Raw genomic sequence first — 16,602 nt, 5'->3', positions numbered from 1 at the left:
CAACTGTCAGGCTCTAACAGGTGTTCCCCTACTGCAGATCAGACACTCAAGGTGGGAATGATGCTGCTTCCAGTGCCAGGATGAGCAAACCCCCAGGGGAGGCATTTCCCCAGAACAGGATCAGCTGGAAGGTATCAAACACACCAGGTCTGATCCTGCATCCTGCCTTGCTGGAGCCAAGCAATGCATCAGCTTGAAATAATGCCATAGATCAGTACTGTAGAAACTATCTACTCCTGTGTCCTCAGATGGCTGAATTCCAAAAAGAAGGCTGACTGAAATGTGCTAATCAGACATACATACCAAATGCTTTAAAAAAGGACAATGGCATTTCTTTCACTGAAGTCAAAAGGGTAAGGACAGTTATTTCCTACCGTTTGGTTTCCTTCCTCATTTTGTGTGAGCACACACTGCAAACATCCAGGCCCTCTTAAAATTTATGAATGGTCACCCAACTACCCACAAAAAAACCCCAACCAATCAGACAAGCAAACAAACACACACAACAAAAGTTCACCAGAAAACCCCCACAAAACCAAAGACAACCCCAAACAAAAACCTCTCAGTGGAAACAGGCAGAGATAAGTGAGTAAAGAGAACCCAGCTAAAAAAAACCCAAACAAATAAATAAAAAAGAAGTTTTAACTGCTCTAAATCTCTATTTTCAAAACTCCAGCTTGTCATGCAAGGCTGGGAACACCAGATGTCACCACAGCACAGGCAGTTGTTACTGTAGGACAATGCAGCAATTAAATGAGAAAAATATCTTCAGGCAGATTTCCCAGTGTGGCAGCTACTTTGTTTTGTAATGTACTTGATTTCAACTTTTTTTGAAACTTAACAATCAAACAAAATACAGGTCTAGACTGCTACTTTTCAAAGCTGATAATCAAAGACAGCTTTGTACTTCTGACTAATGACTGGACTAGCATTTTTGGGCATCGATTTCTTGGTGAGATGTGCCAATAATTCTCTGTCTGTAGATGATCTTCTGAAGTGTGATAAAATATCAGAAGATGTAACTCAGTCATCATTTAAACTAACAGCAGGTACACATCGAGCTGAAGTTAAAAGACACACAAAACCTCATCAGCAATCAGCCTAAAACCCAAAACAGAGCATGTCAGAACCCACACCCCACAGGGCCCAAGCTGGTAGAGGAGCCCAGTGAAAGGCCCTGAGCCAAGCACTGGTAACAGCTGCTGACAAACGATGCCAACATCAACAAACAAGGTGATGTATGTGGTACTATGAAGGTCCATGAAAAAAAAATACTTCAGGAAAAGAGAACAAAGCTATTAAAGGCTAAGGGAACAGCTTTTGTAAGATGATAAACCTATAAAAATGTAAATTGGCCTGTCTTCTAAAAAGCAATACCCTTCGATACATCAATGAAAAATGAGATCTTGCTGTACCAGACGTGTAAATGCATGGGTTTGCCAGAAGAAGCAGTGAAATAGCACATGAACTGAACACAGAACTCTCTTCTAGCACTTACAGCCTCTGGTGGTTCCAGGCCTTCACCAACACATACCTATTTCCTGGCATAAGGCAAAGCAAATGTAATCCAAAGGATTCATCGATTCTAACCAAAGCTGTGCAGGCATACAGGAAATGTCAGACCCAACAGTTCAATTCCATTTTAAAGCAAAATAAACTTAGGTTTGATTTAAATGTTTCACAACCTTTCCTGATGAAAAAGACAGTACAGTTAGACTTATATATTACATACGCTTAATTCCACTTACCATAAGCCACCGGGGTTAGCTTTAAGACAGTATGCAGTGGGCACTTCAGGTAAGGGAGTTGTTCTGAGAAATCAAACCACAAATTACATATGAAACACAGGTTATAAGTAACTTCTCTATTACGTTACAGGTCAACCACTTAAATGAGGTTTTATCTGACATTATATCTGTTTTCTTCCCTAGCATGCAAACAGAGATGCTAATCAAACAGAGCAAAAAAGCATCACTGTTTCAGGTGAGGAGTAGCTCAATAACATCAACTACCAAGATTCACATGTGGGTCAAATATAAAAAAATTACACTTGGGTCCTTGCCTAACACAGCCACCCCCTGATGATAAAGGAAACTGATAGAATTTACTGTTTGGAAGACTAATCAGGTAATTTTCAAAAAACAGACCATCTGTAATATATCAAGGAAGACTTACCTGCGGGCTTGTCAAGAAAATATGCGAGCAAACAGCGCATGACAGCTTGGTGACATATGACAAGCACATTTTCCTGCCTTTCAAGTTCCATAATTACCGGCTCCAGCCTCTGAACAAGATCTTCATAGGACTGGGTGGGGAGCAGAAATACACAGCACATTAAAAAGGGAAAACTCTTTGAACAGTGGATGGATATACAGGGGATCTTACTTTCATATCAGTCATCTTCTATATATTAGTGCACAGACAAACACTGCAATAATAATTTTCCTTAAATTGAGCACACAGTTCGGGTCTTCCAGACTATTAAAGTGCAGACACATAAAATAAATCTCCTTCATGGAAAAGCTTATTAAATTAGCCACTTTGATCAAGAATTTCCACAAAATCCCTAGAATTTAATTCACATCATCTGCAAATATACAGGTTAAGTCTTGCACATCGCTTTCCATACCTCATCTTCAAAAGCATCCCTCTTCCAAGCAAAAATCTGGGAAGCCCAGCCTACAGTAAGCACTCAAAGACTTGACAAAGCCCGACTTGTTCAGGCTGCCCTTTGAAAACAAACCAAGGGCTTGTTGAAGTGGCCTGGTGACAGCAGCCACCATCCCACCAGAAGTCACAGAGCGAGGAGAATGGATGCTCTTGCATGTGCACAGGGAATCTGCTGCAGGAACGTTGCTGCTGGTAAACAGCAGGGGTTCTGCTTGTGCACGCTTAAGTCAATTTTCATGTCCACAGTAAAGACAGTACTTCCAAAACATGTCATGCAATGTAAATCCAGAGAACTTGGCACATCACCCAGAAGAACAGGGACTGACCACAGCAAAAGCCTTTGCCCTGGTCCCAAGGCAGGATGGAAAGCCTCCTGCTGATTGAGCCCCGGGCAAGAGGAAGCCCCTGGTCTCCAGCAAGCTGTGCAAACCCCCTCAGACTGTTACCAGGGACACAAAACTGCCTTTCACAAACACACAAATCTACCTTTGACTAATGGCTGAGCTCAACTAATCACCCCAAGGCACTGAGGGAGTTTGAAATGTTTGTCACCGTCCCCGGAGGACGGCACCGGTCTGAAAAACAAACAGTCCTTGTTCAAATGGATTAGGAGAACTCAGCAGCTTAATGACTGCCTCATTAGTAAGACCGGGGTCACACTCCCAGGAACGCTGCTCTTATCACAGTGATTGCTCCTGACTGCTGAGGAAGAAGATGACAGAGCTCTGGTTCCCCATGACACAAACAGCGAGCAGCTGGTCCAATTACTCCTCCACCCTGCTGCCCAGAACCCTGAGCCTTCAGCACCCACGGACAGACCCTGTGACCATCTGGTAATTGCTGCACTGTAATGGGGTTGCTTCAGAAAAGCTGTCAGCAAGTGATTTTCCCAGAGGCAAGGAGTGTAATAAAGTGAAAGACCAACGTGGCTTGAGATTCCCCCAGCATTTCATCCAGAGCCGCCTGCAAAAAAGCCATCACCCAGAGCAAGGATGAATAGAAACTGCCCAACTTGGCAGTATTTTTGCATATGCAACAGCTGAAGCCTTGCAATTCTTCCTGCTTTATCACTGCAGGACCAGCACAGGAACCATGCCCACAAGATCAAAGCTCTCCACTGTTTTTCTAAATTTATTGTTCTATTTTTCAAGCCCTGAATCAATTTAAATGGTCTGGGCTCAATCGTTGTAAGCTCCGATGTACTTTCCTGTGGAGAAAGTACAACAAATAAACTTTTCATTAATTTTAAAATGTCTTTTTCCTAAGGCCAGCATGCATGCATTCAAGAAGACAAGGAAGCCCTTCACCTTAAAAAATTAAAAATAGCGTACCTCCCCTTTAGGGTATCTGTATCTGTATTTGTCTTGGTCTCTCAGTGCAAATTCAAGTGGGTAATTTTCCTGTATTTCCTCATATGTCATTTCTTCACACACTCCCTGTAGGTTATGAAAATAATTAAAACCCATGTATTTCCAGCAGTGCCAAAAGCAGATATCACTGTTAAATAAAACCATATATAAATAACCTTTAACAATTTCATTTTGTTACTCTGACACTTAAAATTGTCACACGTGATAAACAGGACACTCAGCTGGACTCAGATGTGGTTAGAAGGAATCACTTAATCCCTATACAGGTGAAGTTACATACATGGGCAAGCAAGGTCACATTTCATCTATTAAGCCTGCTTATATATCTTAGAGGTGCAGTTGGAAAATGCCAACTAGCAAGCCACACCTACCCTAAACTTCTTTCCAACCCCCACTTACCCAAAATTTCATAACATTTTGGTTTCTGCAGGGAAATGTTTTACTGGGAAAGACATAGCAAGAAAATATTAACTATGGCAAAATTTAATAAAATGCTTAGCCTTGTTAACAGGAATTAATGACAATTTTTCCAGCCTCTAGAAGCAGCTTCAATGACTTTCCATCCCATAAAAGGCATATTATTAAAATATTAAGTACTTCCTTCATCCCTAGCAATCAAAGCAACTTATTAGATGCTTTAAAGAGAAGAACTTACTGCATCTATCTCGTTCAAAACCTTCCACTGCTCATAAGGCACTCCCAAGGCTTCAGCAGTCTGAATCGTCCTTTTCATCTGGCTCGTCCACACTTTCAGATCTTTGATATTTTGCTCATTAATGAACTGTGCCAAGCTTTTGGCAAACTGAAAGAAAAACCATGAGACACTGGATGAGGGCTCAGAGCCAACACACTGTGCTCCCTTTGGAATATATGGGCTCCAGCCTCTGTAAACTCATTATAACTTTTCCAAAATACTGTCAAAGTTTTCGCTAAGAAATACAACACACTCCATTATCCAAGTGCAAGAGGAGAGGAAAGAAAAGTAGTACAAGGGAAAATACAAGTTTTCTGCGGTTCCTAACTTCATTTCCAGGAATTTTCCTTTCAACTTTAACTTGTGTATTTTCCCGATTATCCAGCTAGTCAGGATTTTACAAAGATGCAGTTAAAAAATAAAGCCCTCTCGCCAACTGCTTTGTGCTGCAGGATAAAGAGGAATTTCAGCCAACAGAAAGACAAACAGATAAAAGAGCACATACCAAATCACAACACGCAAAGTGTCCACCCTGTTTCCGCCACCCAAACATGCAACTAAAAAAAGCCCTTCTTAAACATGTTGAGAGGAAAGGCCGTAGAGGAGGAAAGCTGTAATTACACAGCACAGACCCACACAAAACCCCGCCACGCTTGTCCAGCAGGTACGTACTTCTTTCCCCCTGACAGACAGCCCAGGATCTCCTCCTATTCTCCCTTTCAGATTGAGTTCACTTTCTCCATGTCGACAGAGGTAGATTGACCGAGGAGTCACATGGATATTCATGAGGTAGTAGACAATCCGGCTCTGGATGTGATCCATCACTCTGTTCACCAGATAACTCCTTCCGACATCCATAATTTTAATGTAAGAAAGATCCCTTTCATGAGCAAATAAAGGAGGGGGGAAAAAAAAAAAGTAGTAAGATTCCACACAGTTTCTATTAGCACGTACAACGATCTTTCCACCCTCTCTTCTCATTATAAAAACAAAGGGGCAACAAGCCAAAGAAATGAAAAAAAAAAAATCCTCAAATACCCATGGAATATGCATTAGTCCTAAGAAACAATGCAATACTCCAAAGGTACAGGATGAACTCTATTCCTTTCACATAACTTTCTTTTCTGTTCCCTTTACTTGCACTTTGTCCAAATCTAGATCCTACTCTTGGCAAAACACAGCCCTCCCACTGAAAGAAAGACTCAGTGGAGTCACTGAAGTTACCACAGTTGAATAAGATATCCAGCTACTTTACAATACCTGATTTTTTTTTCCAGGTTACAAACACTTTCCCTCAGTGTCTGATTGCACCCAGGGCCAAAAGGCACAGCCACTATTTCCCCATCTCAGTTAATCCCTCCAGAAAAACCAGGGCATCAGAAGGACCATGGGACAAGTCTGAAGCAAGATGTTTTCTCAACCGCTCTATCAACAACTACTTATTAACAGTACTGTAATTTACCCCACCACTACCTTCTCTCAGCATCAGACAGCTAATAATTTCAACTTTCACTTCTTATTCTTTCTCATCTGAGCTATAATTTTAGAGTAGCCTCTAGTTTACACAAGGAAAGGAGTCTAATAAGCTGAAAATAACTGCTGTTGGTTTCTAGCGATGCATTTGAGACCTCATACCACAGTGAAACACGAAAACTTATACTAAAATCAAACGGAGGTGATGGGAAACGAGCATCACCTCATCCCTACTAGTGTTCTTTGGAGTTAATCATTACTATTCCAGCCAGGCACAACCATTAGGTCCATCACAGAAATTACACGCATGAACTGAGCCGACTGAACCAGCTTCACGCTGCTGACACCCAATTACATTAAAATGCAGCTCAGCCTTCTCTGCAGCTCTGGTCCTGGAACAACCTAGGATCACCTGGTATGACTGCAGCCCCAAATCCCACCCTGAAATCCTGGAGTGTAGCAAGAGAAACGGGGCTCCTCCTCACATGGTTCATCCCTATCTTACTTTCAAGAGTTCAAAGTTAATGAGGAACAGAAGAATGCTTTGGCATGAGGATAAACAACCTAGCTAAGACAGTTTCTCACAGTCCTGAACCTGCAGGGTAATTTGCAAGCACAAATAAATAAATTTCAAAGTCACATTTTTAAGAGTGATGTGTTCATAATTAATCTTAACCATGCCAACCAATTAAGTTATGCTTATAAATCACTCAAGTCTCCTCTACATACTAAAAAAAACAAGTACCAACCAATCACCGTAGCAAGTCTGGAATAATTCCTAAATGCTGGTTCTATCCCAGAAGAATCACACCATTCTCCAAGTGGGAAAATCAAAAAAAAATATTGTCCAAGAGTAGACTTGTTAGCCAATTTTCCTCAAACAAGGAAGTTTCCAGGCTATGCTCCCTGAGTCAACTCTATCTAATTTGCCAAAGGAAGGAGAGCTCAAGCCATTAAAAAACATGACTTGAAAGCCCTAATCCTCACTACAGGGGGATGCTCTAACCCTTAAGAAAACATTTAATAATACTGGATCACCAGTTGTGATCACAGTATTGTTTCATCACTTACTTGTCCAGAGTTTCATCTAACGTCTCATATGAGTTCCTGTAGCACTCTATTCTTTTCATGAAGTCTTCTGTTGCTTCATCATTACTACAATCAACATAGTCAGGACTACCCAGCTTCACTTGCTGTTTAAAATAAAACCAGGAGAGCAGTACATAAGTTTCTTTCCCTTTTTCATGGACGTCTAAAGAAATAGGAAGGGGGAGAACACAACAAGAAGCTTTGTCTGGAAGTTAATTAAAATACACATAAAGCAAAAATAATTATTCTTCAGAGAAATTAAACTTCTGAGTTAGTAACACTCACATGGACAGGAAAACAAATGAAAACTGTTCCAATAATGGGAGCTAATGTGGGGGTTTTCTGCTATTGGAAGTTCTTACAATGTACTCCTAAAAATACTGAGAGGTTAAAGTAAACTTTCCTCCATCACAGTACTCACCACAATGTTTGCAGCAATGACCTCTGGATCAACACACACTGACTCGACAAAAAAAGTCTTCAGTCCAAATGGAAGTCATATGAACAGAAGGAAGGAAGAACACATTAAAAAAGCTCTGGAGACTAACACACACAAGCAGCATATTGCCCACTTCCATGCTAAGGCCTTTTTAGCAGTGTCCTATGTTAAACTTCCCTCCATTTACTCAGGAAGTTTCTCCAGACCCTCTCATCAGAAATTCCTTGCTGACCACTCCATGAAGCATCATTCTTTATACTCTTTTCCCCAACAATGCTTATGAGTGGAAAAATTTTTCAGTGAGAAAAACAATGTAGCATGGAAGGAAAAGAAATAAATGCAGAGGATGCATGTTCAGCCAAACAAACAGTAACTAATGCTTCTGAAATAATACTTTAGAAGCCTCTCAGCTAATGGAGTGGCCTCCTTAAAGAGAGGTTTGTGTTTTGCTGTGTCAAAGGTTTATGGAGATGTAAGTTTAGAGGAAATGGATTTTTACTGGAGAACAGCTAAATGCCACACAATCCTGGACAGAAGGAAGAAAACCACAGAAAGTTTTTGGTTTGTACAGAACTAACACTGAATTCCTTCCCTGTTTCTGCAGCAAAAATCTGAACTGCACAAAGAACCGTATTTTAAATAGTTCTTGCTGACAGCACACTCAGAACTACAGGTCCAGGATGACAGAACTGAAGCCACAGCACAAAACAGCTCCAAACAGTACCAATGTGACAGATGAGGAAAATGAGGATGGGATGGCTTTTAATTCAGAAAAATTTTTGGGAACACAAAATGCATTATTAATAAACATCTAAGAAGGATGTGCCTTCTGCTAGTGCATTTCTTAAACTCAGGGTACAGATAAGGGCAAAACTATCCCTGCCTTACTTGTCCAGGCATTAGCTCAGAGTTGCTTTGTTTCTGACTCACCTTATACCCATTTTCTTCACTAAATTTATAAATAGTTTCTCTACGTTCTCGAGTTGTGTTTGTAGCATCAAAGACCTAGGAATAATTACAGGGAGAGAGAAAAAGGAATTTAAAAAGCATCACAGCCTGTTAGTGATAATAAAAATAAGAGTTTGAAGTCCCACAATGTAAAATAAAGCAATGGAAACACTTCCCCTTCCCTCTAACCCACCACATCAACATGCTCAAGAGGAAAGCAAAGACATTCCTACTTTACACATACTATTTTCTAAATACTAAAAAGAGTAATATTTTGAATGCACTACTAGCAGTACACTGGGTTTGAAAGGAGCAACCAGAATTTAAACCTAACACCTAATACAGGACAGAATCTTCCTCCTGGCCTATTACCATCATTAAATACTACTGCACAGGTTTTAACTTCTGCTACACAAAAAAAGATGCTGCAATGAATCTACTATTCAAAATGCAAGGGAAAATCTTTAAAGGGCAGAAGATCTGCAAGAGTTGTAAATCCTGCCCTGGATTACACAACCAATGCAGCCATTCTTCTAAGGACTTACATTTAGCTCTGAACATATCAGTGTTTTATTTAAGAATGAAGCTTGCTAAAGTATAACGTTTCCCTTGTGTCTCCAGCAGAATTTACAGTGACAGTTAATGGTTTTCCCTGATTAGTTAATGAAAACACCAGAGTTGTGTCAGTAGTCTAAAGAAAAACATTACGCAAATTAATCTGAATGAATATGCAATGACAATAACTGAACAGCTGTTGTTTTGCATCCCATTATTAAATACTCAGGTATGCATCAATTTATTATGATGTTTCTCCTGCTCTCTGCAGAGATTTCTCATGCCAGTAACATAACTGCCAAGCAATGCAGAGGATACTTTTTTGTTCAGCAAGTCTCCACCTTCCACTTGGAACACAAGATCATCACATAGAAACAGAGGTGCAAGCAAAACATCAGATGTGTTTAACAGTACATTATACAACATGGAGAGAAGGGGGACATTTTCCTTGCTGCCCTCTTCCCAGCTAGCCTCTCAAATCAAAGGTAGCTGCTCATATGGCATCATCATCTTGAAATCAAGTGCTCCTTTCAGCAACAGGGCAGATCTAACAAACTACTGCCAAAGAAAAAAATCTGATAAACTGAAGAGCTATTGGAATTACTCAGTCTGTGTATTATCCAGAAGACACACACTGTTAAGAACAGAAGCATCTCAAGAATGTGTCTTCAACAAGAAACTTACAGCCACGTGCCCGTTTTCTTCACTGAGGTACTGCCGGACGTCATTCAGCGCTGCTAAGGCACACTGTCTTAAAAATGAGAGAGAGTAAAAGTCAAATAACAGCTCAAGTTGTTTTATTAATGCTTTCGTGCCCTGCAAACGTTAGATAATTCATCTCAAAAGCACAGTGTCCCCCCCCAAGCATGGGAAAAACCAACCCAGGACAACCAAGCCATACGAAGGAAACACGGTCACGTCATCCGGCTCCTCTGTGTAACTGATACACCTTTACATCACCACAGAACACCCACCAGAGCTTTGCTGACCAGGATAAACTTTCACTGATCTAAAGTAACATCGCTGAATCATCTCTGCAACTGTATTCTTTTCCCAATTAGCTATTCAGATATTTGCTTCTTAATTTGGTTCTCAAAGAGGGGGGGGAAATAAATAAATTAAGCCAACTTAAGGCTCTTATCTTGTGGCCCTAAGTTAAGGTGAAGAGACAACTATTTTTCACCAATCTACTTCTTCTCTTTTGAGCTATGGTGGGAAAACTGCTTATGTAAAAAAACATGGGTTGAAACAGAGAGTAAACCAAAGTATTAGGGTGAAAATAACATCCTATTGCAGTCACCAACCCAGTGTAATCAGTGCTGGAGGCAGTTAAGGACACAAACACCAAAAAACCCCACCCCTACACTAGTGTTAAATCTGAACAAGAATACATTCATTTGCAACTTTCCTATGTCCTCAGAATTAGTATTATCTTCAAAGTCCATTGTGATTCCTAACACATAAATGATGCTGGAGGGCAAAATTAACATTGTACACGATTTACTTGTTAGTAGAACAATGCCCCATTTATTTCCAGTAAGTGCAGTCTCTTTGCAGTACCAACATAAAAGCCTGACCATTTCAACAGCCCTTCTATGCATTACTTCTCAATTTTGACTTCCAGACTGAAACCCATAACTCTTCTATTTACCACATTCTGCACGCACAGCTTTATCTTAAAAGAAAAATGAAGGCTTTCCAATCCTGAGAGTATTTCCACATTAGCACATTTAACAGATGTCAGGAGCTGAGATTCAACAGTCAAATCTTCACTGAATAAATATAAACCCTTTTTACTCATTGCTAAGCAGGCAGATTAGCTCACACAGCCCTTTTCATGTTATATCCCTCACCATTTAGTCTAAGAGGTGACACGGAGGCACGTTAAAAGGTTTGGTTCTACCTGTAAGCAAAATGTAGTGGCTTGCAAGGGTAATGCACCTCTCAGAGCTACTCCTTAGTCCCAGAAGATTAGGAGGTTCTTATGCAAGTTGTTCTATTTGGCATTAGCAGCACTCAGGGCTGCTGAGAGGGAAAGGGAAGGGGGAGAGAGGAAAAGGGGAGGAACAGCCACAAAAGGAAGTCCAGACATTTTTGGCTCTTGAGTTGAAGCTGAACTAAGAACAAAACAGCCCACATTTTATGTAGCCTAAATTAAAAAAAATATTTCCATTCCTCTCAAATTTCTGTTCCTTCTCATTTCGTGCTGCACACTCTTAAATGCTTTCCTGAACATATTAAAAAGTACAGTGAATGTCGAATTAAAATCAAGAGACCTTTCTCTTTATCTAACCTTTCTTCTCAAGGTCTGTCTCTACACTGAAGCACAGCCTCTCTCCAGAGGAGGAGAGACTCAAATGCTTCATGTGCACAGAGATGTTCACGCTGGTTCTGACCTTGCTTTGCACAGCATTAGCAAAACATGGCAATTTTAAAAGCAGTGCATTGACTGACTGCATGAGGCACCTGCATGGTGGACAAAAAGACAATTTCAGGGAGAAAATTATAGGGTTTGATTCCTGCTCATTTGAATAGGTAATGGCAAGTCCGTGCAAAGCGCTCCAGGTGAAAAATTTCAGTATGCAAACCAAAAAGAAAAGCAGTTATGTGGTGGTTTTTCTCTTCTTTTTATGATCAAAAAACAAAAGCTCTAAAATGGCATTTTTGGAATTAGGTAGCAGAAAGAGTCACATCCATTAACTGATACCTTAAAAAAGGTAGGAAAAGAAGTAACTACTTGCTAAAATTGCTTTGTTTTGAGTGAAAATACCCTAGAATATTTACAGGAATAGCAGTAGTCATAGCCTACTGAAAAGTGAAAAGGAATCAAGAAGCAATCAACCTTCTCTCCAAATTTTAATCAGCCTAAATAAATCACTTTTCCAGCTTCTCTGGAATTTCTTCTCCCTCTCATTTCACGCTGCAGTCTCCGTAAGGGTCTTCTTGAGCATACAAAAATGCAACTTAAATCCACCTCTAAGAGCAAATTACACACGACATCATTTTAATACAATTAGCGTTGTGTACCAAACATAACCAAGACTTACTTCCTGATTTTCAAGCCTTCTTCATTGTCAGGCAGGAAGAACTCAAAGGATTTATACTTTTTCACCAAATCTCGGCGATACTGACCGACATTAAACTCTGCCAAGAGGAAACCAAGTGTTAGTGGGAACTAACAACAGTCGTGGAAAAAAGACAAAAGTTATGACAACTTTGAAACCAAACCACCTGCAAGGATAAAATAACTTAGCACTATTAAGCTAACATATCATACTACTTCCTGTGTTTTGAGGGGTTTGGAATACAAAGACAACAATAAATCATGGAAATGGCTAAAGAACATTTGGGCTGTAGGTAGTTTCAGTGGAGTGACTTGGCCATACTGAAGTGCCTCTGCCAGTTTGCCTGACAACAAAAAGAAACTCTTTTCCTCCTTTAAAGTTACCCCTTTAGGGGTTACTCAAAGTCTATGAAGGACTACTAATGACTACTAGCATTAATAATTATGATTACTAGCTTTTTCTTCTGTGTATATACACAGTTAAACAGTACTCTGGCAGCACCTCCCAAAACTCTGAGCTCTTCTTTAAGCAAGGAAGAGTTCTAAAAAGAACTAACCAATCTTGCTTTTGGTAAACAAAACCTAGAATTCGAGCAGTGGAAACTTGTTTTCAGAACCCCACTCAAATACTTCTATTCCTTAAGGATTAGTACGTCCTATTTCACAACCCCTGTTCTGTTTATTTAAAAAAAACAACCACCTTACACTGTAAAAACAAAAAAACTAAAACATTTTAAAAAAATAATGTCACAATACTGGGTATGGCATTAGGGCAAGACAGTTCTGTTTTGCTACGGAGCAGACAATGACTCTGAACCCTAATTAATTTCATTCAACAGCTCTGAAAGTAGGTCTCTGAAATGCAATTAATGTTTAAGTTGTTTCTGACCTATAGGGTTTTTTTCTGTTGAACTACAAAGCTTTTTCTATTTTTTTTTTTTTGGTAACAGTAGATCACACTGAAGCATTCTGTTTGAGAAGCTGCCAAGGTACAGCTATTTGGCAGACTTGATTTCTGGAAAGAGGAAAAGAAGTAACAGACACAACTGTAGAGTTGTAATTAAAAAGAAAAGACATAGAATAAAACAGCTCAAGAACCAGCTGCTGTATACAGATTGCTGCTGGGATTGGGGGCAGAGGATAAAGATACAAATATTGCTTATTTCCCCAAAAGTCAAGTTTTGTTTGAATTCAGCAATTTTGATGGAATTTTCCATGGTCAACTGCATGGTTTGGATTATAGAACAATCCAGGTTATTTCTGTGATGCTTTTAATGATCACTGGCCACATGAAAAGGTGGGTCCTGGTAGGAAAAACAGAAGATGTAAGAAGATCAGATGGCAAGTGTTGTCAGGCAATAGACCTTTAAAAATCAAAAGTAATGAATTTCATAGGAAGGAACAGTTACTGCAAGAGGGTCCTGCACAGCAAAGGAAAAGTGCTATCTAGTGGGACAATCTTTTGCCCTTATTATTAGCATCCATCACTATGGAAAAAGTTTCCTAAAGCTAACGGGTATCACAACTACCACACAGCCACAACTATTCAAAAAAGCTTCCAAGGTTCAGTATCTAAAAACCACACTGCAACACAATTCTATTCAGGCATCTAATTGACCTCGTTTCCTTCAAAAAGCCCAGACAAAAGTCCTCAGTATTTTTAACCATTTCACATTCTAAACAACAGCAGATTTTGGAAGGAAGAAAACACAGAACTGATGGCTGAAACGATTCAACTAACACCAACCCTGGGCTATTTACCTCCACCTTCTGCTCTTGAGCTCTCCAGCTGGCTTAATGTTACATGGAAAGATGGCATTTATCTTTTCCTCTGGTTTACATAACCTCCTAATTTGAACCATCTGTCTCAGAGAACAAGAACACTCCTTAAATTAAGCACACACTAATTTTAAGACATTAAGAGCCAAAGGGTAACAGATGTTAGGGCTACTAGATACTGATCCTGTATTGATTCAGTCCCATCAGCTGGAAGCATTAGGCGGCCTGTCATCTATTCCCTCAGTCAGGCACTGAGGGGCTTCACATCGATTTCAACTTTAGCACAATTGCATCATTGATGACACAAACAGGAAGGCTCTGTGGTTTTCCAAGAGAATCTCAAGTCATCCTTTCTAACAAACAGTAATCAGCAACTTAGGATGGGAGCTCATATGGCAACTTGATGTGGTATATTTATTTTTAAATTAGGCAGCAGTGCTCTAGTTTTCATAAAGCACAAGTGCATGTGTTTTCTGAGGTGCTGCTCACAGTGGCCCATGGACCTTTTCCTGTAACTGAGGCAAACCACACCTACCCATTTTACTGTATTTGGGATATATTCAACCAAGCATGAGCCAGATGTGGACAATATCTTGTTGTTATCCAATACTGGACTCCTGCTTTTCAAAGTTCACACAGTGAAGTGCTCTACACAGTGACATATAAACTTAAAATATCTTCATAAATTTAGGTAAAATGTGTATCTAACATACAAGCATAGTTATATCACATATATTTTATCAGCTTGGATACAGCTAAACTAGTTAGACTGTTACTCCATTTCAGCCCAACAGATAAAACCAAACTCTCCAAGTATCTGATACTGCCCATCAGAAGGGTTAAACTGTGTGAAAAGTCAAACTCCAGTGATAATTTAAATCCTGTAAACATCCTGTAAATTCTCACACTTAAACAATATAATATATCCTCCATAATGTCTCTTCTAAATAAAGCACATCAGGCAAGTTTCTAAAAGCTTAAGAAAACGCCAACTCAAAAAGCTATACCCTAGAATCAAGAGGTAGTTTAAATATAGGCCAGAACTCTTCATCTTGACTTCTTAGAGCTACTAGGAAATACATCTCTGAATATCCAGCCAAAACTTCACTATGATTTCACATGTTTAATGTTATTTAAATGATTAACTAGATATAACAATAAAGCTACCATTACTGCACTGGACACAGGATCACAGAACACTAAAACTTTCTATTTTTTCTGTTCTACAGAGACAGAGGAGAAGGCAAAGGTTGCTGAGAGCCTCAAATGGACTTAGGTCTTGTTTACTTGCCAGTCTGGGCCCACAAGACACCACAGGAGCACAGGAATGAGGCAGGACTGGCAGGTCCTTGTCACAGCCAACCTGAACCATTTACTGCTCAAAACACTGATATAAATCCTTAAGAGAGTGGTAACAAGTGGCAAGTGGCTGCCTCAGTTCATTGGGCTCTTAATATTTACACAAAAAACTGTAAGTCATTCCACAAATGCAGTTAAACAAAGAAGCGGACAGAGAATTACATGTGGCACAAAGTTCACAGAGAAAAAATGACGGGAGAAGTTGGAAGTTTAATCCAGAAGTGCTCAACTGCTTGTAAACAAGATTCATCTTTTACCCACATAAAGAATGGGGAAGGAATAGCAGGGGAAAAAAATTAAATAAACCAAAATAAAGGGCAGTGGAAAGGAATAAGGGAAAGAAGAGTTGATTAGGGCACCTGGCAGAACAAGGAGGTAAATAAATAGTCACCAGAAATTGGTTAACATTTAAATAGGACAGAGAGCCTGTGTATGTTATTGCTTAAAAATACAAAAGCAGGATTTTAAAGTAGTCAATGTTAGCAGCAAAATTACTGGAAATCAGGTTTTTAAAACACCTAATGCCTGCCCTGTCCTTCTGATGTAAACAAAAGTAAACCCATCACCTTTTGTAGGCACTCCAATCCAATTTAAATAGCGTGTCAGCTTCTTCGAGATGTAGGTTTTTCCTCTTGCTGGGAGACCCACCATGACAATCAGAGTAGGGCAATTGGTCATACATACTGAAACACAAACACAGAAAACTAGGATTTACCATTAATATCCCCACAAAGCAAAGGCTCATATTGCAGTGGAAATATTACTGCAATAATTAGTCTCTGTGTGCTCTCTGAGGAAGTGACCAACCAAGCAGCTCATGCACTGTGCCTCACTATTCCAGGGGATTCTACAGGGGTAAAGTGGACCTAACCAGGTTTCTTATGCTGTGCTGAATTTTGGAAGGGCGAGTCAGTGGTAGTGCAGTGCTGGACACATGAGTTGTATACAGGCAGGAAACAAGAAATCTATGTATCTACATACAAAAAATAAGGACACTGACATCTTATACACCTGTGCACCCCAGTTCAGTGCTTGCATTGAAAGGAAACAGCAAGGTGTAGGCAATTTTTATTTAATTTTTATATCTCTTAAGACAAGACCTCAACACTGCTCAACCTTTTTCTTGCTTTTGAACAAAACAAGCATGACAGATGCAGCTTAT

General features: G+C 39.8%; 1 protein-coding gene across 7 annotated transcripts in view; it reads right to left on the bottom strand.

Annotated features, from left to right (window-relative positions):
* The window catches only part of LOC113945659 (6-phosphofructo-2-kinase/fructose-2,6-bisphosphatase 4), a 56,995-nt gene that overhangs the window by 12,297 nt on the left and 28,096 nt on the right, over nucleotides 1–16,602 (bottom strand). For all 7 annotated transcript variants that reach the window (XM_027640076.1, XM_027640077.1, XM_027640079.1 and 4 more), the window contains exons 2-12: nucleotides 16,007–16,123; nucleotides 12,286–12,382; nucleotides 9,923–9,989; nucleotides 8,666–8,740; nucleotides 7,718–7,774; nucleotides 7,279–7,400; nucleotides 5,407–5,614; nucleotides 4,696–4,842; nucleotides 4,002–4,106; nucleotides 2,176–2,305; nucleotides 1,749–1,811 (exon numbers count right to left, since the gene is read on the bottom strand). In XM_027640076.1, coding sequence (XP_027495877.1) covers nucleotides 1,749–1,811; nucleotides 2,176–2,305; nucleotides 4,002–4,106; nucleotides 4,696–4,842; nucleotides 5,407–5,614; nucleotides 7,279–7,400; nucleotides 7,718–7,774; nucleotides 8,666–8,740; nucleotides 9,923–9,989; nucleotides 12,286–12,382; nucleotides 16,007–16,123 — 1,188 coding nt within the window. The remainder of the gene's footprint in view (nucleotides 1–1,748; nucleotides 1,812–2,175; nucleotides 2,306–4,001; nucleotides 4,107–4,695; nucleotides 4,843–5,406; nucleotides 5,615–7,278; nucleotides 7,401–7,717; nucleotides 7,775–8,665; nucleotides 8,741–9,922; nucleotides 9,990–12,285; nucleotides 12,383–16,006; nucleotides 16,124–16,602) is intronic.

This window comes from Corapipo altera, unplaced genomic scaffold (genome assembly GCF_003945725.1).
Source record: "Corapipo altera isolate COAL_440 unplaced genomic scaffold, ASM394572v1 55, whole genome shotgun sequence".
NCBI classification, from domain to species: Eukaryota; Metazoa; Chordata; class Aves; order Passeriformes; family Pipridae; genus Corapipo; species Corapipo altera.
The sequence above is the reverse complement of the archived record's forward strand: the minus strand, read 5'-3'. Positions and strand labels throughout refer to the sequence as shown.